Genomic DNA, 27,935 nt, shown 5'->3' with positions numbered 1-27,935 from the left:
ACCTGGTGAAGCTACTTGTGTGCCAAACACCATAAACAGCAAGTAATAGACAGAGCTAAGTGATTCCACAATTAACATATCAGATCTAAGCTCTGCAGTCCTGCCACATCCAGCCGTGAATGGTGATGGACAATTAACTAACTCACTGGAGGAGGAGGCTCCACAAATATCCCCATCCTCAATGATTGAGGAGCCCAGCACATCTGTGCAAAAGACAAGGCTGAAGCATTCACAGCAATCTTCAGCCAGAAGTGCTGAGTGGATGATCCATCTCAGAACCTCTAGAGGTCCCCAGCATCACATCTTCAGCCAATACAATTGACTCCACATGATGTCAAGAAATGGCTGAAGGACTCGGACACTGCAAAGGCTATGGGCCCCAACAATATTCCCACAATAGTACTGAAGACTTGTGCCCCAGAATTTGCTGCACCCCTAGCCAAGTTGTTCCAATGCAGCTACAACACTGGCATCTACCCGGCAATGTGGAAAATTGCCCAGGTGTTTCCTGTATTTAAGAAACAGATCAAAATCCAATCCAGCCAATTACGCTATATCAGTCTACTCTCCATCGTCAGCAAAATGATGGAAGAGTTGACAACAATGCTATCAAGCAGCACTTACTCAGCTATAACCTGCTCACTGATGCTCGGTTTGGGTCGCTCAGCTCCTGACCTCATTACAGCCTTGGTTCAAACATGGACAACAGAGCTGAATGCCAGAGGTGAGGTGAGAGTGACTGCCCTTGACATTAAAGCAGCATTTGACTGAGTATGGCATCAAGGAGCCGTAGCTAAATGTCAATGAAAATCGGGAATAAATCTCCGCAGGTTGGAGTCATACCTGGCACAAAGGAAGATGGTTGTGGTGGTTGGAGGTCAATCATCTCAGCTCCAGGACGTCACTGCAGGAGTTCCTCAGGGTAGTGTAATAGGCCCAACCATCTTCAGCTGCTTCATCAATGAATTCCCTTCCATCATAAGGTTAGAAGTGGATATATTCTAAGGGCAGCACGGTAGCATTGTGGATAGCACGGCTCCAGGGTCCCAGGTTCGATTCCTACTTGGGTCACTGTCTGTGTGGAGTCTGCACATCCTCTCCGAGTGTGCGTGGGTTTCCTCCGGGTGCTCCGGTTTCTTCCCACAGTCCAAAGATGTGCAGGTTAGGTGGATTGGCCATGATAAATTTCCTTTAGTGTTGGGTGGGGATACTGGGTTATGGGATAGGTTGGAAGTGGTGACCTTGGGTAGGGTGCTCTTTCCAAGTGCCGGTGCAGACTTGATGGGCTGAATGGCCTCCTTCTGCACTGTAAATTCTATGATAATCTATGATATTGGAATTTTCGCCTACGGCTGCACGATGTTTATTACCATTTGCGACTCCTCAGATAATGAAGCAGTTCATGTTCAAATGCAACAAAGACCTGGACAATATCCAGGCTTGGCTGATAAGTGGCAAGTTTCATTTGTGCTGCCCAAGTGCCAGGCAATGATCACCTCCTACAAAAGAGGATCCAACCATTGCCCCTTGAAATTCAATGTCATTACCATTGTTGAATTCCCCCTGGGGGTTACCATTGATCAGAAATGGAATTGGACTAGCCATATTAATGCTGTGGTTACCTGGACAGGTCAAAAGCTAAGAATCCTACGGTGAGTAATTTATCCCTCCCCCCGGGGGCAAAGTCTGTCCACCAAGGTACAAGTCAGGAGTGTAATGGAATACTCTCCACTTGCCTGAATGAGCGCATATCCAACAACTCAAGAAATCCGATACCATCCAGATTAGCACTCCTTCCATAAGCATTCACTCCCTCCACCAACAACGAACAGTGGCAGCCATGTGTACCACTTACAAGATGTACTGCAGTAATTCACCAAGGTTCCTAAGGCAGCACCTTCCAAATCCACAACCATCTAGAAGGATAAGAGCAGCAGATACTTGGGAACCCCACCACTTGGAAGTTCCCCTCCAAGTCACTCACCATCCCGACTTGGAAATATATCACCGTTCTTTCACTGTCGCTGGGTCAAAATCCTGGAAATCCCTCCCTAACATCACTGTGGGTGTACCTACACCTCAGGAACTGCGGCAGTTCAAGGCGGCAGCTCCCTCCGCCTTCTGAAGGACAACTACGGATGGGCCTAGCCACATCCTGTAAATGAATTTGTTAAAATCCACCCCCATTACCAATGTGAGCCCAGGTCCGGGATCTTCCCCAACACCCGCCTCATAAATTCTACATCGTCCCAGTTCAGGGCATAAACATTCACCAACACCACCGGCATCCCCTCCAATTTCGCACTCACCATAACAAACCTCCTCCCCAGATTCAGCCATTTCTTTCTTCTGCACTGAATCTTTGCTCATGCATTTCATTGCACTGACAATGGTCAGCAAACATCTTGCGGTTTATTTGAATGTTGTCTTCCTCGCTCTAGGTTATTTGTTGCCCTCTCTCCGGGGTCTTTTGTTACCTCGGCACTTTATTGGGGGGTGCTGGATTTCCTTCTAGGGTCTGCTTTCTCCACAACCAGCGTTTAAAATATCTGTCACAGCCTTTTAATATCTCAGCAAATGTTGTCGCGCATCAATCAATACGTTGGCTGTGGACTACTTCTCTCGCAAATGAACTGACAGGAATAAAAACTTGTCAATTTGTATTTCTTATCCTGTGGTTTTCCTCTAAACTAAAATTTGTCTTCCATAAGACTCACTTTTGACTTTGCTTTAGTCATTTCCTTAGTCAAAACATCTCTGGCTCTTCTAGTGTGGGATTCTCAATTAGCCGACGCTGAAATGTGGAAATGCGATTTGGCGGAGAATAGCTTCCGGCGCCAAAATCGCGGCAGGTTGGCACAAAATGGCGATTCTCCGTCACTTCGAAAACGACGTCAATGGATTTCACTCCGACGTACAGCATACCATTAGCTGGTCAGACCCGGTATTCTCCAGGGCCTCTGCGATTCAAGTGGGCTGTGGGGTCAGGGTGGATGGGCATGGAATACCATTGCCGTAACTGGCAAGGCAGCCATGCAGCTGCGCACAATGCTAACAGCCCACTTTGAACCTGCTGCCAAGGGTCATATAGGTATTCCCCCCCAGGGCACCCCCTGGGTGCCTACTGGCCCCAGGTGACCCATCAGCTGTGTGGGTGCACTCCAGCATAACCAGTGCCATCTTTTTGGCTTTGATAAGTGTGTGTGGAGAGAAGGTAAAGTGTATGTGCTGCTTGTCAGCCTCCCGAGTTTCGATCACAGACCGGGCGTATCCCGCACCATTTTTCACTGGAATAGAGTGTGTTCCATGTGGCACCAGTAGCCCCTCAACAGTAGCAGAATCGGCGCCGTTTTTTCTGTCGTAAGTGTCCAAGGATTCTGCATTGGCGTCAACACTTAGTCTCAGAAACGGAGAATCCCGCCCCTTGATTTTTTTTGTCCATGATTTTTTTTTTGTGGTTACTGTTTCAAATGGTCTTGCTCTTTTAAGACTATCTGTGCAGTAACCGTTTTAGTACTCAGGCTGTCATTGTCACTGTCAGTTTTCTCTGTTTCCCATGCTTTCTCAGGATTGACAAGCGAACGTGGGCCATTTTGCTGCAGCAGATTTTTCCTCTTTTATTTGAACTCAAAATCTACAGGAACTTTTAAAAGAGCAGCAATTTGTTTCTCTGTGCAATAAACCAGGCATCTCACTGAAAAGGGTGCCCTTTTTCTGAAACTCTGCGGACTTTTTCCTTTTTTATTGTGCTCTGAAGATTTCTCTCTCTACTCTGAAGTTTTTCCTCTGCTCTGCCTGCCTTTTTATTCCCCCCTCTGCAGCTCTCTTCCAGCATCCGCAATGTTGAGCCACTGGAACTGCCATGTATTCTACAACGCAAATACAGCTTTATTTTTGCTCACCCTCTTCTGACCTGACCAGGAGTCCTGCATTGAAACTCCACTCACTGAGGGAGAATTCAGAATTTCCGAACTACCAACCAAGCACATCATTCGGGTTGGGTGCACGGCTCTCTAGTCAGGCTTCAACTTTCATATCTTGGGATTCTGTTCTAGGTTTATTGTTTAAATGTCACCTTGGTCACCTGGTTTAGCATACTGGGCTAAATCGCTGGCTTTGAAAGCAGACCCAGGCAGGCCAGCAGCACGGTTCAATTCCCGTACCAGCCTCCACGAACAGGCGCCGGAATGAGGCGACTAGGGGCTTTTCACAGTAACTTCATTGAAGCCTACTTGTGACAATAAGCGATTTTCATTAGTTTCATTCATTTATATTACCACTGATCACCATGTTGCTTTATGGGTTCGTTTGATGTGGCACGGTGGAACAGTGGTTAGCATTGCTGTCTCACAAAGCCAGGGACTCGGGATTGATTACGGTCTTCGGTGACTGTGAAGGGTTTGCATTTTCTGCCAGTGTCTGCGTGGGTTTCCTCCGGGTGCTCTGGTTTCCACCCACAGTCCAAAGATGTGAAGGTTAGGTGGATTGGCCATGATATGTTGAAGAGTAGGTTAGCTGGGGTTAAGGGGGATGAGTGGGCCTAGGTAGGGTGCTCCTTCAGAGGGTTGGCGCAGTCTCGATGAGCTGAATGCTCTCATTCGGCATTGTAGGGATTCTATGGTTCTGTGTCTTAATTACGAGATCTTGAGACATCTATATTTTAAAAATAACCATTTATTGTTGATCTTTAACTATGCACAGATCTTCACAATCACGGATTCGCTGAAGGATGCCACATATTCTGGATTGGCCCACACTGACATGTGGCATATTAGCACAAAGATCATTAACAAAAACGTGAAGCTGTCAGAACATAAGAAATAGGAGTAGGAGTAGGCCTTTTCATATGGCTGTATGAATGTGGCCTTGACTCCCTGTCGAATTAACATTTCTCTAGCTCAGCTAGAATATGTTCAATCACCCAGCCTCCACTGCTCTCTCCCCAATGGAGAATTACAAAGAATAACGAACCTCAGGGAGAAAATCCCACCTCACCTTAATCTTAAATGGGAGACCATCGATTTATTATAGATAGAATTTACAGTGCAGAAGGAGGCCATTTGGCCCATCGAGTCTGCACCGGCTCTTGGAAAGAGCATCCTATCCAAACCCACACCTCCACCCTATCCCCATAACCCAGTAACCCCACCCAACACTAAGGGCAATTTTGGACACTAAGGGCAATTTAGCATGGCCAATCCACCTAACCTGCACATCTTTGAATTGTGGGAGGAAACCGGAGCACCCGGAGGAAACCCACGCACACACGGGGAGAACGTGCAGACTCCGCACAGACAGTGACCCAAGCCAGAATCGAACCTGGGACCCTGGAGCTGTGAAGCAATTGTGCTATCCACAATGCTACCGTGCTGCCCTGGCAACTATGCTCATTAGTTCTATATTCCTCCACCTGGAGAAACATCCTCTCACCATTTGCCCTGTCAAGCCCCCTCAGAATCTGCTTTGTTTCAAGAATTTTTCTCTCATTCTCCTAAATTCAACTAGGCCCAACCTATTCAACCTTTCATCTCAGGAATCAGCCTCATGAGCCTTCTCTGAACTGCCTTCAATGCAAGTATATCCCTCGAGTAAGGAGACTAAAATTATACACCATGCTCAAGGTGCGGTCTCACCAATGTCCTGTCCATTTGTAGCAAGATTTTCCTACTTCCATTCTACATCTCCCTTGCATGTCTTCCTAATTATTTGCTGTACCTGCATGCTAACTTTGTGATTCGTGTACAAGGGCACCCACATTCCCTCTCTATCTCAGCCATCTCCCTCAATTTATAATAATAACCTTGATTGTCACAAGTAGGCTTACATTAACACTACAATGAAGTCCCTGTGAAAAGCCCCTAGTTGCCACATTCCGGCACCTGTTCGGGTACACAGAGGGAGAATTCAGAATGTCCAAATTTCGTAACAGCCTATCTAAATACCTTTGCAGACTTCTCACAACTCATTTTCCACCCTGGTTTTCCATCAGTGGCAAATGTCAATACAGTCAGTCCAATCCAAGTCATTAATATAGATTTAAATAGTTGCAGTCCCAGCACTGGTCCCTGTGGCACTCCACTAGTTACAGTTTACCAACCAGAAAATTACCTATTTATCCTGACTCTCTGTTTAAAAATAATTGGTCACCCATCTTAAATAAATGAGGGGAATTTTTTTCTCAGAGGGCTGAGAATCTTTGGAACTCTTTCTCAAAAAGCAGTGTAATCAGAGTCTTTGAATATTTTTAAGGCAGAGGTGGAGAGATTCTTGGTAAGCAAGGAAGTGAAACGTTATTGGGCGGTGTAGGCGGGATGCAGATTTGAGGTTACTATCAGATCAGTGATGATCTTATTAAAAGGTGGAGCAGGCTCGAGGGGCTGAATGGCCCACTCCCGTTCTTGGTTCGTTTGTTTGTATGTTCTTCTTTGTTAGCCAATCCTTTATCCATGCTAATATATTACTCCCAGCACCACAAGCCATTCATTATCTTATGTAGTAATCTTTTATCTGCCACCTTAATCAAATGCCTTTTAGAAATCCAAATACACCACATTGTGTTAATGACTGCATTACAACAGACACCAGGAGAAGTTGTGTGTCTGAAATTGAATTTACTTGCTTAATTGGAATGTCTTTTGTCCTCCTAGGATCTGCCAATCTGCCTCAGCCTTGAAGGGAAAACGCAATATTTCCCTGCTCAGGTACAAGTTGAAATCTAGTCAGGGTCCCAATGAAGCAACTGGACTTTGATTTGCTTTTTTTGCCTCAGCCACAAAACTAAAGTAATGACTCTCTCGGAAACAGGACAGTAAGGCTGAATGCTCCATTTTAAAGGCCTCTGCCTCATTCCTGCTGCTGGGCGTGGGTTAAATTTCACCCCGATCACAAATAAATTGACAAGAGCAACTGACTTTGCTCAAAGTTGATTGTTTGGCCAGTTTTACATTGCGTCAATGGAATTTAGAATAAAGACGTTGGTTCGTAGAACAGTTTTCTTGTGGAAATTCCTATCAAGCCAGTTTAAGAAGAAATAGGAGTTAGACAGAACCCATAACAGTCTAGTTCTGCTTTTTGCTCCCGTTTGTCGGGTTAGTCTGGCATTTGCAGACACTTGTAGATAGATGCTTGACATGGAATGTATTAACCACTGTCTGCTTTTTTTTCTTGAATTAAATATTTTTAAAATGAGAACTTGGTGTGCTTGGATTTGTACAACATCACAGGAACTGAAAAAGATTCACAGTCTCCATAACATTACCCATGTTGTTTGGACTTGGTGGAAAAATCATATTACTTGAACAGAACACGGTGGCACAGTGGTTAGCACTGTTGCTTTACAGCGCCAGGCTCTCAGGTTTGATTTCCGGCTTGGGTCACTGTCTGTGCGGAGTCTGCACGTTCTCCCCGCGTCTGCGTGGGTTTCCTCCGGGTGCTCCGGTTTCCTCCCACAAGCCCCGAAAGACGTGTTGTTAGGTAATTTGGACATTCTGAATTCTCCCTCTCTGTACCCGAACAGGCGCCGGAATGTGGTGACGAGAGGATTTTCACAGTAACTTCACTGTAGTGTTAATGTACGCCTACTTGTGACAATAAAGATTATTATTACATTTAGGGAGTTAAAATTGGGCCCATAGTCAGCTCGTACACAGCTTTAAAATATGCAGCTTTGAATAATTTGGAAATTGACCTCCTTATCCTGATTGGCAAATGACCACTAGCTGGGTGAAGCTGTCTACGGTACATGTGGATTCATCTGATTTTTGATTGGTGTTAAAGTGTGATTTTGAGTACCGAGTGATCTTGTAAGCTTTTCTCCTACGTAATTATTTTACTGGCATTTGTTGAGAGTTCTGAGCATGTACGGGCTTTTCAATCTGCATGAGGGTGAGCTGGAGCAAGGCCTGTTTTACGTGCTCCTGTTTTAATTTCTGTTTCTACAGTTCTGCTGAGTTACTGTTACTGTTAAACTCCGTTATTTATTATGTAAAGAAGTTCTTTCTTTTAAACAATGCATTCGACTACCTACTTTGTAGTCTCAAGTTACCACAATTGGGCTATTTAATTTTTTGGGGATAGAGCTTTTGCTCTAATGTGTCTTAATGGTTGATCTGTGTAGTAAATAGTAGTGCTTCAAAGAGTAATAAATTCCTCCTGCTGCCTAATGAAACACTATTCAATATATAAAAACCAGTCATAAAATACTCAAGTCATCAGATCGATTTCCACTGAAGTTGGGCAACTTCACTCAAGCTCTAATATGAATTCCCAAATTATTCAATCTCTCACAGGGGGTTTTTCTTTCCGCTACGTAGCCTTAAGCTGATTAATTTCCACATCAATGCAATCACATTGAGTGACGTTTGTGAAGCAGAGGCCAAAAATAATAACCCACATCACTTCCTTCCATCAGTAGATTTGTGGCTTGACTGTTCTTATCCATATACAAGTTAAGGTTGAGAGCCCATATTTTGAACGGTACAAAGCAAAATTGAATAGTGTGTCAGTTGTTGCTCAGTTGGTAGCACACTGGTCTCTGGGTCAGAAGGTTCTGCGTCTGAGGCCAACCCCAGGACCCAAGTACAAAACTCAATCTGATACTCCAAGTGTAGTACAGAGGGAGTGCTGCACTGTTGAGTGTACCATTTTCCAGGTGAAGCGTTCAGCCGACGCCCCATCTGCCCTTTCAGGTGGACATGAAAGATCCTATGCGAGAATTCCGAAGGAGCGCCATGGAGTTATCCCCAGTGTCCGAGCCAATATTTATCCTCAGTCCTTACCATCAATAACAGAATATTCTGTCCTTATCAGATTGCGTTTAAAAAAAAATTTAATTTTATAAATTTAGAATACCCGATTACTATTTTTTTTCAATTAAGGGGCAATTTATCCTGGCCAGTCCACCTAACCTGCACATCTTTGGGTTGTGGGGGTGAAACCCCCGTAGACATGGGGAGAATGTGCAAACTCCACATGGACAGTGCCCCAGCGCCGGGATTCGAACCCGGGTCCTCAGCGCTGCAGTCCCAGTGCTATCCACTGCGCCACTCAGATTGCTGTTTGTTGGAATTTGCTGCTGTGGTTCTGGCATCACAACAGTGAATACACTTCAAAAATACTTCATTGACTGTAAAGAGACAGTCAGTAGTTTTGAAAGGGATTATATAAATGAAAGTTTTCTATTTTCTTGTGAATCACTACCCCATCACCTTAATGTAGGACTCCCCCCGAGGTTTTGTAAGTGCTTGCAACAAGCAATAGGATTCGCCCACTGACGTTCTGGTGCACTGACAGCAAAACCTTCCTGAATATGGTACCACAATTAATGTTTGTTTTTAAAGGGGGCATACTCTTGGAAAGATGGTTGATAAACTTTCATTTTTAAGAGAAAAGAATAAACTACCCGTGATGGTGCACCCTCAGACAGGAAAGGTGCTACAAGTTCCACATTTGCTAAGTGAATAATTTTCTCGGCACAATAATAATCTCTGGTATCATCCTTGTAAATCATCTTTGTGCCTTCCCTCAATATCCTGCTTTTAATAGAGATTTTATTCATACACAGTAACCTAAATAAGTAAAATTCTAATTACCCTGAGAGTCATCACTTTAATTTCTGTGTTCCATTTCTCTTTGTTCTTTCAATGTTGACCCCCTCCATTGTCCCAGCTTAGCTCACCACAACTTCAGCAACAGTGGAACTGACTCCCAATTAGTACAAAAAAATCTGATGTTTGCCACTCCCCATCATGTCAGAAAGCTTACACTTTAAGGTAGTGAGTGCCCATATTTCAAATGGTTCTTTCACTAAAATGTTCACTCATAGGCTCTTACCAGGTGATGCCACAGGAGAGTGAACAGGATCAGTTATCCTGCCTGATTATTCCTCTCACCCCTAGGCCACAGACTTTGAGGTAGGAGGTGAAAATACGAGAGAAAAGGGAACAGAAATTTGGGTGCAACAGTCCGAGTGAAAATGCCCAATTCCTTTGTTTCTGAATACACAAGGGTAGATAGGTGCTTTCTGCAGTGCAGTTATATTTGAAGGTACTGTTACTGTAAATAGATAACTTCAGGTTTTGATAATACTGGCAGTAAATCTGTTCTTCAAAGTGGCATTTCAAAAATATTGCTCATGTGGCCAATCAGATATGAGTCAATCTCTGCCACATTTTCAGTGCGTATCCAAAGAGCTAATTAGATATTAATCTGGATTAATTTGGCACATCTTTAAAAGATACTTTCAATTTCACAGAAGAAAATCTTTCATTCTGATGCCGTTTTTCTTGGGGCCCAAATGTGTGCAGGAACAATAGCAGAAAGATAACTAGAGTGAGATAAAGCAAGGGACGAGGCCCAGAAGTGCCAGCACAGCTCGTAATACTAAGATTTCTGACTCCGAGGGAAGATTATGATCAACTGTGTGATACCCCTCATGCGTGTGGGAGATTTTCTGCTGTTCACAGTGACTGGCTTTGTTGGCAAAAAAAAAAGAAACAAATATGCAAAATAACCACTCCCATGAATTGCACCACTACAACAACTAGCGCCTTTAATATAATGAAACATTTCACGGTGCTTTATATTCTAAAACAAAGTGTGACACTGAACCACGTAAGGAGTTGTTTGGTAAGATGACCAAAACCTTGATCATAGAGATAGATTTTATGAGGTGTGTTAAAGGGGGACAGTGAAATGGAAAGGCAGAGAGGTCTAGAGAGGGAATTCCAGAGCTTGGGGCCTAAGCAACTGAAGGCGTAGCCACCAATGGTCGAGTAATTAAGATAAGGAATGCACAACAGGCCAGAACGGGAGGAGTGCAGATGTTACAGGTTGTGAGGCTGAACTAGGCAAGGCCATGGAGGGAATTGGAAACAAAGATGAGAATTTTAAAATTGAGATTTTGCTCGACTGGCAACCAATGCAGGCCAGCGAGCACTTGGGTGCCAGTGGAACAGGACGTACTGCGAGTCAAGGCACGGATGGTCACGAGAGTTTTGGGTGACCACAAGTTTACAGAGAATAGAATGTGGGAGACCAGCTAGGAGGGTGTTGCAATAGTCGAGCCTAAAGTTAATGAAGGGGAGGCGGTAGTGTAGTGGTGTTTGTCGCTGTAGTAATTCTGAGACCCAGGGTTCAAATCCCACCATGGCAAATGGTGGAATTTAAACTCAATAAAATATCTGGAATTAAAAGATGACCATCTGGTTCACAAATGCCCTTAAGGGAAGGAAACACTTGCCATCCTTATTTGGTCTGGCCTACTTGTGACTCCAGATCTACAGCAATATGGTTGACTCTTAAACGCCTTCTGAAATGGCCAAGTTAGCCACTCATCTGTATTCAACCACTATGAAACACAAAAAAGGAACAAAATCGGACGGACCACCCGCATCGACCTAGGCACGATCTGGGCACCAGAATGAACAACGGCAAACACAGCCCTGTCGGCCCTGCAAAGTCCTGTTACTAAATCTGGGGAGCTTGTCCCAAAGTTGTGAGAGCTGCCTCATTACAGCCTTGGTTCAAACATGGATAAAAGAGCTGAATGCCAGATGTGAGGTGAGAGTAACTGCCCTTGACATCAAGGCAGCATTTGACCAAGTATGGCATCAAGGATAAAAGCTTTGACAAAGAGTCATCGGACTCGAAACGTTAGCTCTTTTCTCTCCCTACAGATGCTGCCAGACTTGCTGAGATTTTCCAGCATTTTCCCTTTCGTTTCATGGCATCAAGGAGCCCTAGCTAAACTGGAGTTAATGGGAATCAGGGGGAAGCTCTCTGCTGGTTGGAGTCATACCTGGCACAAAGGAAGATGGTTGTGATGGGTTGGAGGTCAATCCTCTCAGCTCCAGGACATCACTGCAGGAGTTCCTCAGGGTAGTGTCGTAGGCCCAACCACCTTCAGCAATGACCGCCTTTCCATCATAAGGTCAGGAGTGGGGATGTTTGCGGATGACTGTACAACGTTCAGCACCATTCGCGACTCGTCACTTAATGAAGCAGTTCATGTCCAAATGTAGCAAGACAGACCTGGACAATATCCAGGCGTGGGCTGACAAGTGGCAAGGTACGTTCACGCAACACAATGCCAGGCAATGACCGTCTCCTACAGTAGAAGATCTAACCATCAGCCCTTGACATTCAGTGACATTAACATCAATTAATCCCCCACAATCAGCATCCGGGGGGGGGGGGGGGGGGCAGTGGGAGAATCGGTTACCATTGATCAGAAACTGAACTGGACCAGCCATTTTAATGTGGTGATCCACTGTGTTAACTGTGCGCAACTGTATTAGGGGATGTACGGTAGGACCTACACTACAGGTTCGCCGGTAGCCCCTGCCGGCTAGCTCCGCCCACAAGGAGCCGTATAAATATGCATGACCTCCTCCTGATCAGCCATTTCGCCAGCTGCAGTAGGAGGCCACGCATCTGACTGTAATAAACCACAGTTGTACCAATCTGAGTCTTTCGTGCAATTGATAGTGCATCAATTTATTACAGTCAGATTTTCTACATTTTGGACATCAGGATCAAACCGGATCGCCTGCAGCTGGATCCGCACTCGCCAGACACTAGAAAGGACTTTAATCACTGGCTGGCTTGCTTTGAGGCCTACATCAACGCTGTGAACCCCACGCCGACGGAAGCTCAGAAGATCCAAGTTCTATACTCCAGGTTGAGCTCCAGCTTGTTCCCGCTGATCCAGGACGCCCCGAATTACGCAGGCGCTATGGCACTCCTTAAAGAGAATTACCTTCAGAAGACAAACACACTCTTCGCAAGGCACGTACTCGCCACTCACTACCTGGTGAGTCGATCGATGACTTCTGGCGGGTTCTTATCCCACTCGTCCGGGATTGGTCACGGAACATTCCAATCTCCTCATGCGTGACGCATTCGTGACAGGGATTGCGTTGGACCCCAACCGACAACGACTGCTGGAAGGGGCCTTAGCGCTCTCCATGACAGTTGCATCTCGCAACGTCCAATCCTACCCCGCTCGCAGCGCGGTCCACCCCTCCTACCCCTCCTGGACCCCGCAAACGACCGCCCCGACTGGGGCCACTCCTGCTCAATATGCCTGCGCCGCCCGCCACACCACGCACCCTGGGGGTCGCCGCTGCTACTTCTGCGGCCAGCAGAAGCACCCCCGCCAGCGCTGCCCAACCCACACCGCCACTTGCAAATCCTGCGGTAAGAAGGGCCACTTTGCGGCGGTGTGCCAGGCCCGCACAGTCGTGCTATCGCGCCCGAAATTGCTCACTTCCCCCAGCCGATCGCGCAATGGGCGCCGCCGTCTTCTGCACCCGGGGCCACGTGCGACCAGTGGGCGCTGCCATCTTCTCCCCCCAGGTCCATGTGCGGCCCATGGGCGCCGCCATCTTGTCCTGCCCCCACAACGTGCGCTGCATGGACGCCGCCATCTTCTCCTCAACAGGTCCTCCGGACGCCGCCATCGCCACCATTTCTTCTCCCCCACAGGACTGAAACGCTGGATCCAGGTCGCCGACGCTCCCCATCTGAATCCTCGGACGACCACCCGCTGCTTGCCTCTGTGACACTGGACCAGTCCCGTCCTCACAACCTGCCCACCGCTTCGACGACAGTGGGAATCAACGGCCACGCGACCTCTTGCCTACTGGACTCCGGGAGCACCGAAAGTTTCATCCACCCGGACACGGTAAGGTGCTGCTCCCTCGCGGTCCACCCCGCCAACCAATGGGTCTCCCTGGCCTCTGGATCCCACTCTGTCCCGATCCGAGGTTTCTGTGTGGTCAACCTCACTGTCCAAGGCGTAGAATTCAGCAGTTTCCGCCTCTACGTTCTGCCCACCCTCTGTGCTGCACTATTGCTGGGTCTGGACTTTCAGTGTAATCTCCAGAGTCTCACCCTCAAATTTGGCGGACCCCTACCCCCACTCACCGTTTGCGGCCTCACGACCCTCAAGGTTGACCCCCCTCCCTCTTTGCCAATCTAACTGCGGATTGCAAGCCCATCGCCACCAGGAGCAGACGGTACAGCACCCAGGACAGGACCTTCATGAGGTCCGAAGTCCAGCAGCTGCTTCGGGAGGGTATCATCGAGGCCAGCAACAGCCCCTGGATAGCCCAAGTGGTAGTGGTTAAAACTGGGGAGAAACACAGGATGGTCGTGGACTACAGCCAGACCATCAATCGGTACACGCAGCTCGACGCGTAGCCCCTCCCCCGCATTTCTGATATGGTCAATCAGATTGCACAGTACTGGGTCTTCTCAACGATTGACCTTAAATCCGCCTACCACCAGCTCCCCATCCGTAAATCGGACCGTCCATACACTGCCTTCGAGGCGCACGGTCGCCTCTCTCAATTTCTTAGGGTTCCCTTCGGCGTCACTAATGGGGTCTCGGTATTCCAAGGAGAAATGGACCGAATGGTTGACCGGTACGGACTGCGGGCCACGTTTCCGTACCTGGACAATGTCACCATCTGCAGCCACAACCAGCAGGACCACGACGCCAACCTTGCCAAATTTCTCCACACCGCCACTCTCCTCAACCTCACCTACAACAAGGAGAAGTGTGTGTTCAGCACCAACCGCTCAGCCATCCTCGGCTACGTAGTCCAAAACGGACTCCTGGGGCCCGACCCCGACCGCATGCGCCCCCTCATGGAGCTTCCCCTCCCTCACTGCCCTAAGGCCCTCAAACGCTGCCTTGGGTTCTTCTCCTACTACGCCCAGTGGGTCCCAAACTATGCGGACAAGGCCCGCCCTCTTATACAGTCCACTCAATTTCCCCTCACGGCCGAGGCACAACATGCCTTCGCCCGTATTAGAGCAGACATAGCCAAGGCCGGGATGCATGCAGTAGACGAGACACTGCCCTTTCAAGTAGAGAGCGACGCTTCAGATGTAGCCCTTGCCGCCACGCTGAATCAGGCAGGCAGACCCGTGGTATTCTTTTCCCGCACCCTTCATGCCTCTGAAATTCGACATTCATCTGTTGAAAAGGAGGCCCAGGCAATCGTTGAAGTTGTGCGGCACTGGAGGCATTACCTGGCTGGCAGGAGATTCACTCTCCTCACTGACCAACGGTCCGTAGCTTTCATGTTCAACAACACGCAGCGGGGCAAGATCAAAAATGCTAAAATCTTGCGGTGGAGAATCGAGCTCGCCACCTACAATTACGAGATTTTGTATCGCCCCGGCAAGCTCAACGAGCCCCCAGACGCCCTCTCCCGAGGTATATGTGCCAGCGCACAAGTAGACCAACTCCGGGCCCTGCATGACAGCCTTTGTCACCCAGGGGTCACTCGATTGTACCACCTCGTCAAAGCCTGCAATCTTCCCTACTCCGTCGAGGAAGTACGGACAGTCACCAGGGACTGCCAGGTCTGTGCGGAGTGCAAGCCGCACTTCTACCGGCCAGACCGCGCGCGCCTGGTGAAAGCGTTCCGCCCCTTTTTTTTTTTTAAATAATTTTTATTGAAAGAATTTTTTACATGAAGATATTTACCCCAACTAACTATAAAATATTACAAAATATTCCCTCTTAACAAATATCCCCCCCCGCCCGAACTCGCGCGCGTTGTCCCTCCCCCCTCCCCCCTCCCCCAAAAACAAACAAAGCAACAATCAACATCAGACATGAACTGCGAGCAAATTTGCCCGCATTTCAACCGTAAATAACCCACCACAACCGTTGTTGCCACCCCCCCCTCCCCCCCCCCCCCCGGGTTGCTGCTGCTACGACCTCTGTACCCTATCTCTGAGCCAAAAAGTCGAGGAACGGCTGCCACCGCCTGAAGAACCCTTGTACCGACCCTCTCAGGGCGAATTTGACCCTTTCCAACTGAATAAAGCTTGCCATGTCATTAATCCAAGTTTCCACGCTTGGAGGCCTCGCGTCCTTCCACTGTATTAGTATCCTTCTTCGAGCAACTAGGGACGCAAAGGCCAGTACTCCGGCCTCTCTCGCCTCCTGTACCCCCGGCTCCACCCCAACCCCAAAGATCGCAAGCCCCCATCCTGGTTTGACCCTGGATCCCACCACCCTCGACACCGTCCTTGCCACCCCCTTCCAGAACTCCTCCAGTGCCGGACATGCCCAAAACATATGGACATGGTTCGCTGGACTTCCCGAACACCTGACACATCTGTCCTCACCCCCAAAGAACCGACTCATCCTTGTCCCCGTCATATGGGCTCTATGTAGCACCTTAAATTGAATGAGGCTAAGCCTCGCACACGAGGAGGAAGAATTAACCCTCTCCAGGGCATCAGCCCATGTCCCATCCTCTATCTGTTCTCCCAGCTCCCCCTCCCACTTGGCTTTCAGCTCCCCTACTGATGCCTCCTCCGCCTCCTGCATTACTTTGTAGATGTCCGATATCCTCCCCCCTCCGACCCAGACCCCCGAGAGCACCCTATCACTCGCCCCCCTACTGGGGAGCAAGGGAAACCCTTCCACCTGGCGTCTAGCAAATGTCTTCACCTGCAAATGTCTAAACATGTTTCCCGGGGGGAGCCCGAATTTCTCCTCCAGCTCTCTCAGGCTCGCAAACCTCCCATCTACAAACAGATCCTTCAGCTGCCTGATGCCCACCCTGTGCCAGCTCTGGAATCCCCCGTCCATGTTCCCCGGGATGAATCTATGGTTCCCTCTTAACGGTGCCTCCATCAGACCTCCCACTTCCCCCCTGTGTCTCCTCCACTGCCCCCAGATCTTGAGGGTGGCCGCCACCACCGGGCTTGTGGTGTACCTCGTGGGAGGGAGCGGCCATGGCGCCGTTACTAAGGCCCCCAGGCTTATGTTGCCACAGGACGCCCTCTCCATTCGTTTCCAAGTGCCCCCTCCCCTTCCATCATCAACTTGCGCACCATCGATACATTTGCCGCCCAGTAATACCCCGACAGATTGGGTAATGCCAGCCCTCCACTATCCCTACTCCGCTCCAAGAGGACCTTCCTCACCCTTGGGGTGCCGTGCGTCCACACGTAGCTCATGATGCTACTCGTCACCTTTTTGAAGAAGGCCCTAGGGAGGAAGATGGGCAAGCACTGAAATAAAAACAAAAACCTCGGGAGGACCGTCATTTTAACGGACTGCACTCTGCCCGCCAGCGACAGCGGCACCATGTCCCACCTTTTAAATTCCTCCTCCATCTGTTCCACCAGCCTGGAGAAGTTCAGCTTGTGGAGAGTCCCCCAGTTCCTTGCCACCTGCACCCCTAAATATCTAAAACTCTTTCCTGCTCTCTTAAACGGGAGTCTCCCGATTCCCTCTTCCTGGTCCCCTGGGTGTATCACAAATACCTCACTCTTGCCCAAGTTTAGCTTGTACCCCGAAAAGTCCCCAAATTCTGCTAGCAGTTCCAACACCTCCGGCATTCCCCCTTCTGGGTCTGCCACGTATAGCAGCAGGTCGTCCGCGTATAACGATACCCGGTGCTCCTCCCCGCCCCTTGTCAGCCCTCTCCACCCCCCTGAGCCCCTCAGTGCCATCGCCAACGGTTCAATTGCCAGTGCGAAGAGCAGGGGGGACAAGGGGCACCCCTGTCCGGTCCCCCGGTGGAGCCCAAAGTATTCCGACCTCCTACCATTCGTCACTACACTTGCCATCGGGGCCGAGTAGAGCAGCTTCACCCATTTAATAAATCCCTCCCCAAATCCAAACCGTTCCAGCGTCTCCCACAGGTACTTCCACTCCACCCTATCAAATGCTTTCTCCGCGTCCAATGCCACCACTATCTCCGCCTCACCCTCCACTGCCGGCATCATGATGACGTTTAGCAGTCTCCGCACGTTCGTATTAAGCTGCCGCCCTTTCACAAAACCCGTCTGGTCCTCGTGTATCACCCCTGGCACACAATCCTCTATCCTGGTAGCCAGGATCTTTGCCAGCAACTTGGCGTCCACATTCAGGAGCGAGATAGGCCTATATGACCCACACTGCACGGGGTCCTTGTCCCGCTTCAAGATCAGAGAGATCAGTGCCTGCGACATTGTCGGGGGCAGAGCCCCCCCCTCCCATGCCTCGTTGAAGGCTCGTACCAGCACAGGGCCCACCAAATCCGCATATTTTTTGTAAAATTCCACCGGGAACCCGTCTGGCCCCGGCGCCTTCCCCGTCTGCATATGCCCAATCCCCTTGACTAGCTCCTCTAACCCTATCGGCGCCCCCAGCCCCTCTACCAGCTCCTCTTGGACCTTGGGGAACCTCAATTTGTTCAAGAAGCCCTCCATCCCCCCTCCCCTCGTCGGCGGCTCTGACCGATACAGCTCCTTGTAGAAGTCTCTGAAGACCCCATTTACTTCTGGCCCCTTCTGCACTACGTGCACTACCCCTCTCCCTCACTCCCCCAATTTCCCTGGCCGCATCCCGCTTGCGGAGCTGATGCGCCAACATCCTACTTGCCTTCTCCCCATACTCATAAATCGCGCCCTGCGCCCTTCTCCACTGTGTCTCTGCCTTTCTGGTGGTCAACAGGTCGAACTTAGCCTGCAAACTGCGCCGTTCCCCCAACAGCCCCTCCTCTGGTGCCTCCGCATATCTCCTATCCACGTCCAAAAGCTCCCCCACCAGCCTCTCCCTCTCCTGTCTCTCCCTCCTTTCCCTATGTGCCCGTATGGAGATCAGCTCCCCCCGGATCACCGCCTTCAGGGCCTCCCAGACCATCCCCACCTGCACCTCCCCCGTGTCATTAGTGGCCAGATATCTTTCAATGCTCTTCCGGACCCTCTTACACACCTCCTCATCCGCCAGCAACCCCACATCCAGGCGCCACAGCGGACGCTGGTCTCGTGCCTCCCCCATTTCCAAATCTACCCAGTGTGGCGCATGGTCTGAGACCGCTATGGCCGAGTACTCCACTTCCCGTACTCTCGGGATCAGTCCCCTGCTCAATACAAAAAAGTCAATTCTAGAATAGACTCTGTGGACATGGGAGAAAAAGGAATACTCCCTCGCCCTCGGCCTCCCAAACCTCCAGGGATCTACCCCTCCCATCTGCTCCATAAACCCCTTTAACACTTCTGCCGCTGCCGGCCTCCTACTCGTCCTTGAACTCGATCTGTCCAGCACGGGGTCCAGCACTGTGTTGAAGTCCCCCCCCATGATCAGGCCCCCTGCCTCCAGGTCCGGGATGAGGCCCAGTAGGCGCCTCATGAAGCCAGCGTCGTCCCAATTCGGGGCATACACATTAACCATCACCACTTTCTCCCCCTGTAGCCTACCCTTCACCATGACATATCTACCCTCTTTATCCGCCACCACCTCCGCCGCCCCGAACGACACCCTCTTCCCTACCAGGATCGCCACCCCCCGGTTCTTTGCGTCCAGTCCTGAGTGGAACACCTGTCCCACCCACCCCCTCCTCAGGCGGACCTGGTCCGCCACCTTCAAATGGGTCTCTTGTAGCATTGCTACATCCGCCTTCAGTCCCTTCAAATGCGAGATTACTCTCGTTCTCTTGACCGGCCCATTCAGCCCCCTCACATTCCAAGTGATCAGCCGGGTCGAAGGGCAGCCCGCCCCTCTCCCCTGCCGACTAGCCATATCCTGTCACCTGCTCGCCCCGAGTCAGCCCTCCCCTTCTGACCCGCTCCCCATGGCGATGACGCCCTCCCCCCACCCCTCCGGTCCTCAACTTCTCCTCCCTGGCCTTTTCAGCAGCAACCCGGTAGCCCCCCCCTTCCCCCCTCCCCTTCCCACCCCCCCCCACCCCCCTCCCCCCCCAGGCTAGGACCCTTCCTAGCCGCGATGCACCCTCCATAGTACTTCCGTAAGTCAGCTGGTTTACGCTGACCCGGCTGCCCCTGCCACAATCCGACTCCTCCCGGCATGGGGGACATCCCCCCCTTACCACCCCTCCTCGGCCCCGCTCCAGCGCGGGAAAGGGAGTCCCGCCCCTTTGAACGCCTCAGCATGGATTTCCAAGGGCCCCTCCCCTCCACCGACCGCAACACCTATATCCTTAGTGTGGTCGATGAATTCTCCAGCTTCCCCTTCGCCATCCCATGCCCCGATATGACGTCCGCCACTATCATCAAGGCCCTCAACTCCATCTTCGCTCTGTTCGGTTTCCCCGACTACATTCACAGCGATAGAGGATCCTCATCCATGAGCGATGAGCTGCGTCAGTTCCTGCTCAGCAGGGGTATCGCATCCAGCAGGACGACAAGATTCAACCCCCGGGGAAAGGGGCAGGTAGAGAGGGAGAACGGGACGGTATGGAGGGCCGTCCAGCTGGCCCTACAGAAACCTCCCAGCCGCTCGCTGGCAGCAGGTCCTCCCAGGTGCATTGCACTCCATCCGGTCTCTACTGTGCACCGCCACGAATAACACACCCCATGAACGTGTTTTTACCTTCCCTAGGAAGTCCACATCCGGGGTGTCGCTCCCGACTTGGCTCGCAGCTCCAGGACCGGTCCTACTGCGTAGGCATGTCCGACTCCACAAGGCGGACCCCTTGGTGGACAGGGTACACTTGCTCCACGCCAAGCCCCAGTATGCCTATGTGGAGTTCCCCGACGGCCGCCAGGATACGGTCTCACTTAGGGACCTGGCTCCCTCAGGTTCCACTCCCACACACTTCCCCACTCACGGGCCACCTTCCCCTCCCCCGGCGCTCCCAGCATTAGCCCCACCAGGTCCATCCCTCCTCCCTCTGCCCACGCTACAGGACGAGGAAGGTTTCGGCACACTCCCGGAGTCATCCAACTATTGGCCAGACTTTAAAAATTAATTTACAGGATATGGGCGTCACTGGCTAGGCCAGCATTTGTTACCCATCCCTAGTTGCCCGACTGAAGGTGGGTGAGCTGCCTTCTTGAACTGTTGCAGTCCATGTGGTGTAGGTACACCCACTGTGCTGTAAGAGAAGGAATTCCAGGATTTTGACCCAACGGCTTAATTCACATCCTACCACAGCATCTGGACCTTCAATGCTTTTAATTAATGTTTCACGTGTGGTTACTTAATCGTGGAATTACATTGAAATCAATGAGAGCTGATACCTGCAGTTCATTCATTCTTTGATATTGCTGGTTCATCATTTCAGGTACTATCTAGCATGTGTGCGCACACCTTATACACTGCCCCCTATTTGTAATGTAATTAACACCAACGAACAGCCCATACCCTCCCTGAGTTCTTACTGATGGTTGTCTGGTTGCAGCTGTGGACATTGATGTTCCTGGAAGTGATGCTATTGAAAACATACATCACTGATGCGGTGAATTATACTGTATTGTAATTCACACTGTATTGCATTGCATTATATTATATCCTTGTGGGCTCTGTATGTGGGCCGTTGCGCGGCTCTGCCCATAGGGGGAGATGAGGAGCTTGTACAGGGCTCCACCCTTGGCTCTGCCCATGGCCCCTCCCACTACCGGAAGTATAAAGTGCTGCAGCCATAAGCCTGCTCTCAGTCCCTCTGGTCGCAGGCAGACTCAGTTGTAAGTCTATTAAAACCACAGTTTACTTCCAATCGTGTCTCTAGTGAATTGATGGTCACATCAATTTAATAGTCTCAGGAAACTTGAAGAAAACTACAATGGAATCAGCCCTCAAACCTGATCGACTAGAACTCGACCCGCAGGCTGCAGAGCCGAAGGAAATATTCCTACACTGGCTTCGATGTTTCAAGGCCTACCTGGCTGAATCAAGCACATGCGAGACTACAGAGGAGCAGAAACTCAGCCTACTGCACGCTCGGGTGAGCCACCGTATCTCTACGCAACTCAATTGTACCACCGCATATACTGAGGCTCTAGCTATGCTCGACCGACTGTACGTGTGGTCAATTAACGAGGTTTACGCGGGGCACATTTTCATGACCCGCCGCCAGCCCCCCGCAGAGTCGCTAGAAGACTTTCTGCGCGACTTAAAAGCCCTTGCTCGGGACTGCAATTTTCAGGCCGTAACAGCCTCCCAGCATATGGAACTCGCTGTCCGTGATGTGTACGTTGCAGGGCTCAGGTCCAACTATGTGCACCAGTGATTGCTTGAAAAAGGCGCCCAGAACTTGGAGGACACTGTAGAGTTAGCCACGACTATGGAGGTCGCGTTCCGCAGTTTGAACTCATTCCCCACGGACCAAGCAACCCCATCGTTGGCCCCCGACCAGCAACTGCCCCAGGCCTGCGCCGCGCGGCCACCGACCCACAATGGAGCGCCAGCATGCCATTTTTGTGGCCAGCCCCAACACCCACGACAGCACTGCCCGGCCCGCAACGCGACCTGCAGCAGCTGCGGCGCAAAGGACACTATGCCCGAGTATGTCTGGCAAGATCAAAAACTCCAAACTCCCCCGCAGTCCAGAGCACTCGCCTCGCAAACTCACAGGCCCGCAGGCCCCGTAATGCTGCAGCATGTCTGCCGACTCCGCCCCCACCCAAAATGTGCGAGTCATGGGGGCCGCCATCTTGGCAACCCTCCTCCATGCAGCCGGCCACGTGCGTTTCTTGTGGGCCGCCATCTTGGACGCCATCTTCCTCGCCGCCCGCCACGTGCGATCCACGGTGGCGGCCACCTTGGACCCCATCTTCTTCAGCACCTGCCACCTTGGCCATCAAACGAACCTCACCTCGACGACCACAACCTCAGTGGACAGTCATCACGGGGCCACTCCAGCACAGCTGATTGAGCCGCCGACTACCTGCAACTCAACGTAGTCATGTTGGACCAGTCGCGTCAAAAAAAAGCACCTCCAGATCTCGATGATGTCCGTTAAAATCAACGGGTATAGGACACCGTGCCTCTTCGACTCCGGGAGCACCGAGCGCTACGTACATCCTGACCTGGTAAGACGCTGTTCGCTCCCTATCTTCCCTGCACAGCAAACTATCTCCCTCGCCTCGGGCTCACACTCAATCCACATACAAGGGCGCACCGTCGTGACCCTAACGATTCAGGGCGTCGGCTACTCTAATTTCCAGCTGTACGTACTCCCCGAACTCTGCGCCCCACTCTTACTTGGACTCGATTTCCAATGTAACCTCAAGAGCCTCACACTCAGCTTCGGCGGACCCCCCTACCTCCACTCACTATCTGCAGTCTAGCGACACTAAAAATCGACCCCCCCCTCCACTCTTCGCTAACTTCACCTCAAACTGCAAACCCGTAGCCACTCGCAGCAGGTCGTATAGCCTGCAGGACAGGGTATTTATTAGAGCCAATGTCCAGCGGCTCCTACATGAGAGAATCATAAAGGCCAGTAACAGCCCCTGGAGAGCTCAGGTGGTGGTCGTCAAGACCGGGGAAAAGTTCCGAATGGTGGTTGATTATAGCCAAACCATTAACCGGTTCACGCACCTCGATGCGTACCCCCTCCCCAGAATTGCAGACATGGTTAATCAGATCGCCCAGTACCGCATATTCTCCACGGTGGATCTGAAGTCTGCATATCACCAGCTCCCAATCCGCCCGGAGGACCGCCACTACATGGCGTTCGAGGCAGATGGCCGCCTCTTCCATTTCCTCCGGGTCCCGTTTGGCGTCACGAACGGGGTCTCGGTTTTCCAACGAACAATGGACCGAATGGTGGACCAGTACGGGCTGCGGGCCACTTTTCCGTACTTGGACAATGTCACCATCTGCGGCTATGATCAGCAGGACCACGACGCCAACCTCCACTGATTTCTCCGAACCGCCCAGAAACTCAGCCTCACCTATAATACGGAGAAATGCGTTTTCTGCACTACCAGACTAGCCAACCTCAGCTATGTCGTGGAAAACGGAGTCCTGGACCCCGGCCCGGACCGTATGCGCCACCTCTTACAGCTCCGTCTCCCTCATTGTCCCAGGGCCCTCAAGAGGTGCCTGGGATTTTTCTCTTATTATGCCCAGTGGATCCCCCAGTATGCGGAAAAAGCCCGCCCACTATTTAAGACCACACTCTTTCCTCTGTCAGCTGAGGCCCGCCAGGCCTTCAACTGCATCAAGGAGGACATCGCCAAAGCCGCCATGCAGGCGGTGGATGAATCCGTCTCCTTCCAGGTGGAGAGCGACGCCTCAGAGGTAGCTCTCGCAGCCCCTCTAAATCAGGCAGGGAGACCAGTAGCATTCTTCTCCCGCACCCTCTCCGCTTCGGAACTTCGACACTCCTCAGTCGAAAAGGAAGCTCAAGCCATTGTGGAAGCCGTACGCTCATCACACAATCAAAGATCGGTTGCCTTCATGTTTGACAACTCGCAAAGGGGCAAAATTAAAAATGATAAAATTTGCGGTGGAGGATTGAACTCTCCACCTATAATTACTATATCATATATCGACCAGGGAAGCTCAACAAGCCCCCAGATGCCCTGTCCCGCGGCACATGCGCCAGCGCGCAAGGCGACCGCCTGAAGGCAATCCACAATGACATCTGCCACCCAGGGGTCACCCGGCTCGCCCACTACGTCAAAGCCCGAAATCTGCCTTTCTCCACCGAGGGGGTCAAAGCCATCACCAGGGACTGCCCGATCTGCGCGGAGTGCAAACCGCACTTCTATAGACCAGACAGGGCCCACCTGGTAAAGGCATCCCGGCCCTTTGAATGCCTGAGCATCGATTTCAAGAGCTACTCCCCTCGACCAATCGAAATGTGTACATTCTGAACGTCATCGATGAGTTCTCCCGCTTCCCCTTTGCCATCCCGTGCCCCGATATGACCTCCCACACAGTCATTAGGGCCCTGCACAGTGTCTTCACCCTGCTCGGTTTCCCCAGCTATGTGCACAGTGACAGGGGTTTGTCCTTTATGAGTGACGAGCTGCATCAGTACCTGCTCGACAAGGGCATCACCTCGAGCAGGACTACCAGCCACTACCCCAGGGGTAACGGGTAGGTGGAGAGGGAGAATGCGACGGTCTGGAAGACTGTCCTACTGACCCTCCGGTCCAGGAATCTCCCAACCTCTCACTGGCAGGAGATCCTCCCCGACACGCTCCATGCAATTAGGTCCCTCCTATGCACCGCCACCAAGCAGACCCCTCACGAACGCCTATTTGTTTTCTCTAGGGGCACTACCACGGGGGCTTCGCTCCCACCTTGGTTGAGGACACCGGGCCCGGTTCTCCTCCGGAAGCACGTCCGGACACACAAAACAGACCCCCTAGTAGAGAGAATGCTACTGCTTCATTCGAACCCCTAATACGCCTTCATTGAATTCCCCGACGGCCGTCAGGACACCGTTTCCCTCCGGGACCTGGCGCCTGCAGGGTCCACCACTACCACCACCACCGCCGAGGTACCCATCACACTACACCCCACCCAACCCCTCACGCCCTGCGCCCCCGCGCCTATAGGTTCCCTGCCCATGCTCGCCGCCCCCGCACCTGTAGGTTTCCTGTCCCCCCCCCGTCACCCGTCGCACCGGTCAGGTATGAAGCTCGGACCAAAACATCCCCGGAGTCCACCCCCATACCCACACCGATCGTCACCACCCAGCCACTCGAAGAGGCTGCAACCCCGGTGCTCTGCTGATCCCAAAGGACGACTCGGCCACCGGACCGGCTCAACTTGTAGACCCGTCACCACCGCCGGACTTGATTTTTTTTACAGGGGGTGAATGTGGTGAATTATACTGTATTGTAATTCACACTGTATTGCATTGCATTATATTATGTCCTTGTGGGCTCTGTATGTGAGCCGTTGCGCGGCTCTGCCCATAGGGGGAGATGAGGAGCTTGTACAGGGCTCCACTCTTGGCTCTGCCCATGGCCCCTCCCACTACCGGAAGTATAAGTGCTGCAGCCGTAAGCCTGCTCTCAGTTCCTCTGGTCGCAGGCAGGCTCAGTTGTAAGACTATTAAAACCACAGTTTACTTCCAATCGTGTCACTAGTGAATTGATGGTCACATCAACTGACTAGCTGGGAGAGCGGGGTGAGGGGGGAATGGCATTGTCTTCTGAACGCTGGAAGAACAACAACCTGTAAATATCATAGCACCGTTTAAAGTACCAAAACATCCCAAAATTGGCAGGAGCATTGTCGGATACAATGTCTGACATGGAGCCACTTAAGGAGGTAACAGCATTGGCGACTGAAAGTGTGGCTAAAAATATATGTTTTAAGGAACCTGCAAGAGTACAGAATTTGCAGAGACTCTTGAGGGTTGGAGGTTCACGTGAAATGCACACCATCACCTTATCAGGGGCAATTAGAGCTGGAAATAAATATTGAACTCACTGAATGCTACCTGCCAAGAATGACTAAGAAAAAGTGAGGTATAACCTGTCACTGGCTGCTATGACTGTCTAGGGCTCAAAGTTCTGAGGCTCCATTCCCCCCCCCCCCCCCTCCCCATCCCACCCCACCCCACTCTCTGCCAAGCGTTTCCCCCTTTAAGACCCTCTTTGAAAACCTTCCCCTTTAACCAAGAATTTTAGTCACCTGCCTCAACATCTCTTTTTACACTTCCTCCGTTTCTCTTTTCCGCCCGGAGACGCTCCCGCGAAGCCCTCGGGACGGTTTACTCTGTGAGGGGCGCTATATCAATGCAGGTGGTCATTGTCGCGGGAGCAGGCTTGCGTAGAGGCGAGTGAAAAGTCAGCCGTGACTGGGAGTTTTCCTGTCTTTTCACCCAGCACAGAAATGTGTGTGGGGGGGGTGGTTGCGCGAGTCCAACAAGACAAGATGCAATGACAGAAACATCACCCTGGCGCTTAGTCATTCGCCTCCTGGTGAAAGGTCTACGGCTCCCAGGAAAGCATGAACTGCCGCATGAGAAATCCCAAACTAAAAGCAGAACTCTAACAGTGAAAATGCCAGAACCACAACCCCTTCAAGCTGAATGACACCCCGGCAGCTGATCCCAGCCCTGACCCAGCTGAGGGTCTGAGTCCCTGGACACAGAGGGTCAAAAATCCCTGACGGTCAATACACTCAAACTCATCCAATCAGACGTTTGAGGGAGAAAATTAACCCTCCGAATCAGCAGCAGCCTACTCACCAAACCGATGCCACAGCCCCGGAGCTAAAGTGTCCATCACCAAGTTAAACTCTTCCATTATGTTGGCGGGGATGTCGTAGACAAAGTGCTGGGAAGTCATCTTTTGGGGGTTTGTGTTGATCGGATCTGCCGCCCTGCTACCCAAAACCGAGCTGGCCTTCCTTTGGCGGAGGAGCGAAGGGGCGAAACTTGTTCAGCCAGGGTGAAGTGGCAGGATTCCGGGGGAATGTTCTCTCTCTCTCTCTCTCTCTGCTTTGCGTCACTCAGATCGGAAATGGAGAAGTTGAGTGGGTGTGTGGTGGGGGGGAATTGATTGGCTTTGTAACACAGCCATGGAAAGTGACTTGAATTCCTCCCTAGGTACTCTTCCCCGCCCGTGAAACGAATTGCTGACATTTGTGACAGTGCTGTTGTCTGGGGAATGCTGATGTTTGGTGTTAACAGCTCGAACTGTGACTCATTGCTCACGGTTTCCACAAGGGGTTAATCTTGCCCGCTGCTTCTGTCATGTACAACTGAGCAATTGGATGTAAATATTGTCATTTCGTGCCTGGCATGACCCTTCTTTTATTTCTGTTGCTTACTGAGGGCTGTTTGGTTTTATTCTTTCAATAACCGTTTAATAAACAAAATTTATCACGCATTTTCTACCATTTAAATACATATACATATATAATACGAGGGGGTGAAAGTGCGGTTCATTCCCTCGCCATTTCTCATCCAGGGAACAGATTCTAATACATTCCCCCAGTTAGGGAGATACTTTGATATAAGCTTTTGTATGACACTGAGACTTTAAAAAGTGTGTATGTCGGACTTTGTTCTGACAAGTGTTACAATTTATCGCTTGCCGTGCACTTCCAAGGAGCTAAATAGTTTTAAATGATAGCAAAACTTTCCTTTAGCGCCGTCTGCCCTGTTGATTCCCACGTTTCAGGGACATGCCCCGTTGTTGGAACCAACACTTCTACGGACACGTGCTTGTAGGATTAGAATAGCGGTTTTAATATACTT

At 50.9% G+C, this 27,935-nt stretch overlaps 1 protein-coding gene across 5 annotated transcripts in view; it reads right to left on the bottom strand.

Annotated features, from left to right (window-relative positions):
• The window catches only part of LOC119973155 (interleukin-1 receptor-associated kinase-like 2), a 116,000-nt gene extending 88,442 nt beyond the window's left edge, over nucleotides 1-27,558 (bottom strand). For all 5 annotated transcript variants that reach the window (XM_038810773.1, XM_038810774.1, XM_038810775.1 and 2 more), the window contains exon 1: nucleotides 26,922-27,558. In XM_038810773.1, coding sequence (XP_038666701.1) covers nucleotides 26,922-27,021 — 100 coding nt within the window. In that variant the 5' untranslated portion in view covers nucleotides 27,022-27,558. The remainder of the gene's footprint in view (nucleotides 1-26,921) is intronic.
• Between the last annotated feature and the right edge of the window lie 377 nt (nucleotides 27,559-27,935).

This window comes from Scyliorhinus canicula, chromosome 11 (assembly GCF_902713615.1).
Source record: "Scyliorhinus canicula chromosome 11, sScyCan1.1, whole genome shotgun sequence".
Lineage (NCBI taxonomy): Eukaryota > Metazoa > Chordata > Chondrichthyes > Carcharhiniformes > Scyliorhinidae > Scyliorhinus > Scyliorhinus canicula.
Note: the sequence above shows the minus strand (reverse complement) of the source record. Positions and strands in the feature narration are given on the sequence as shown.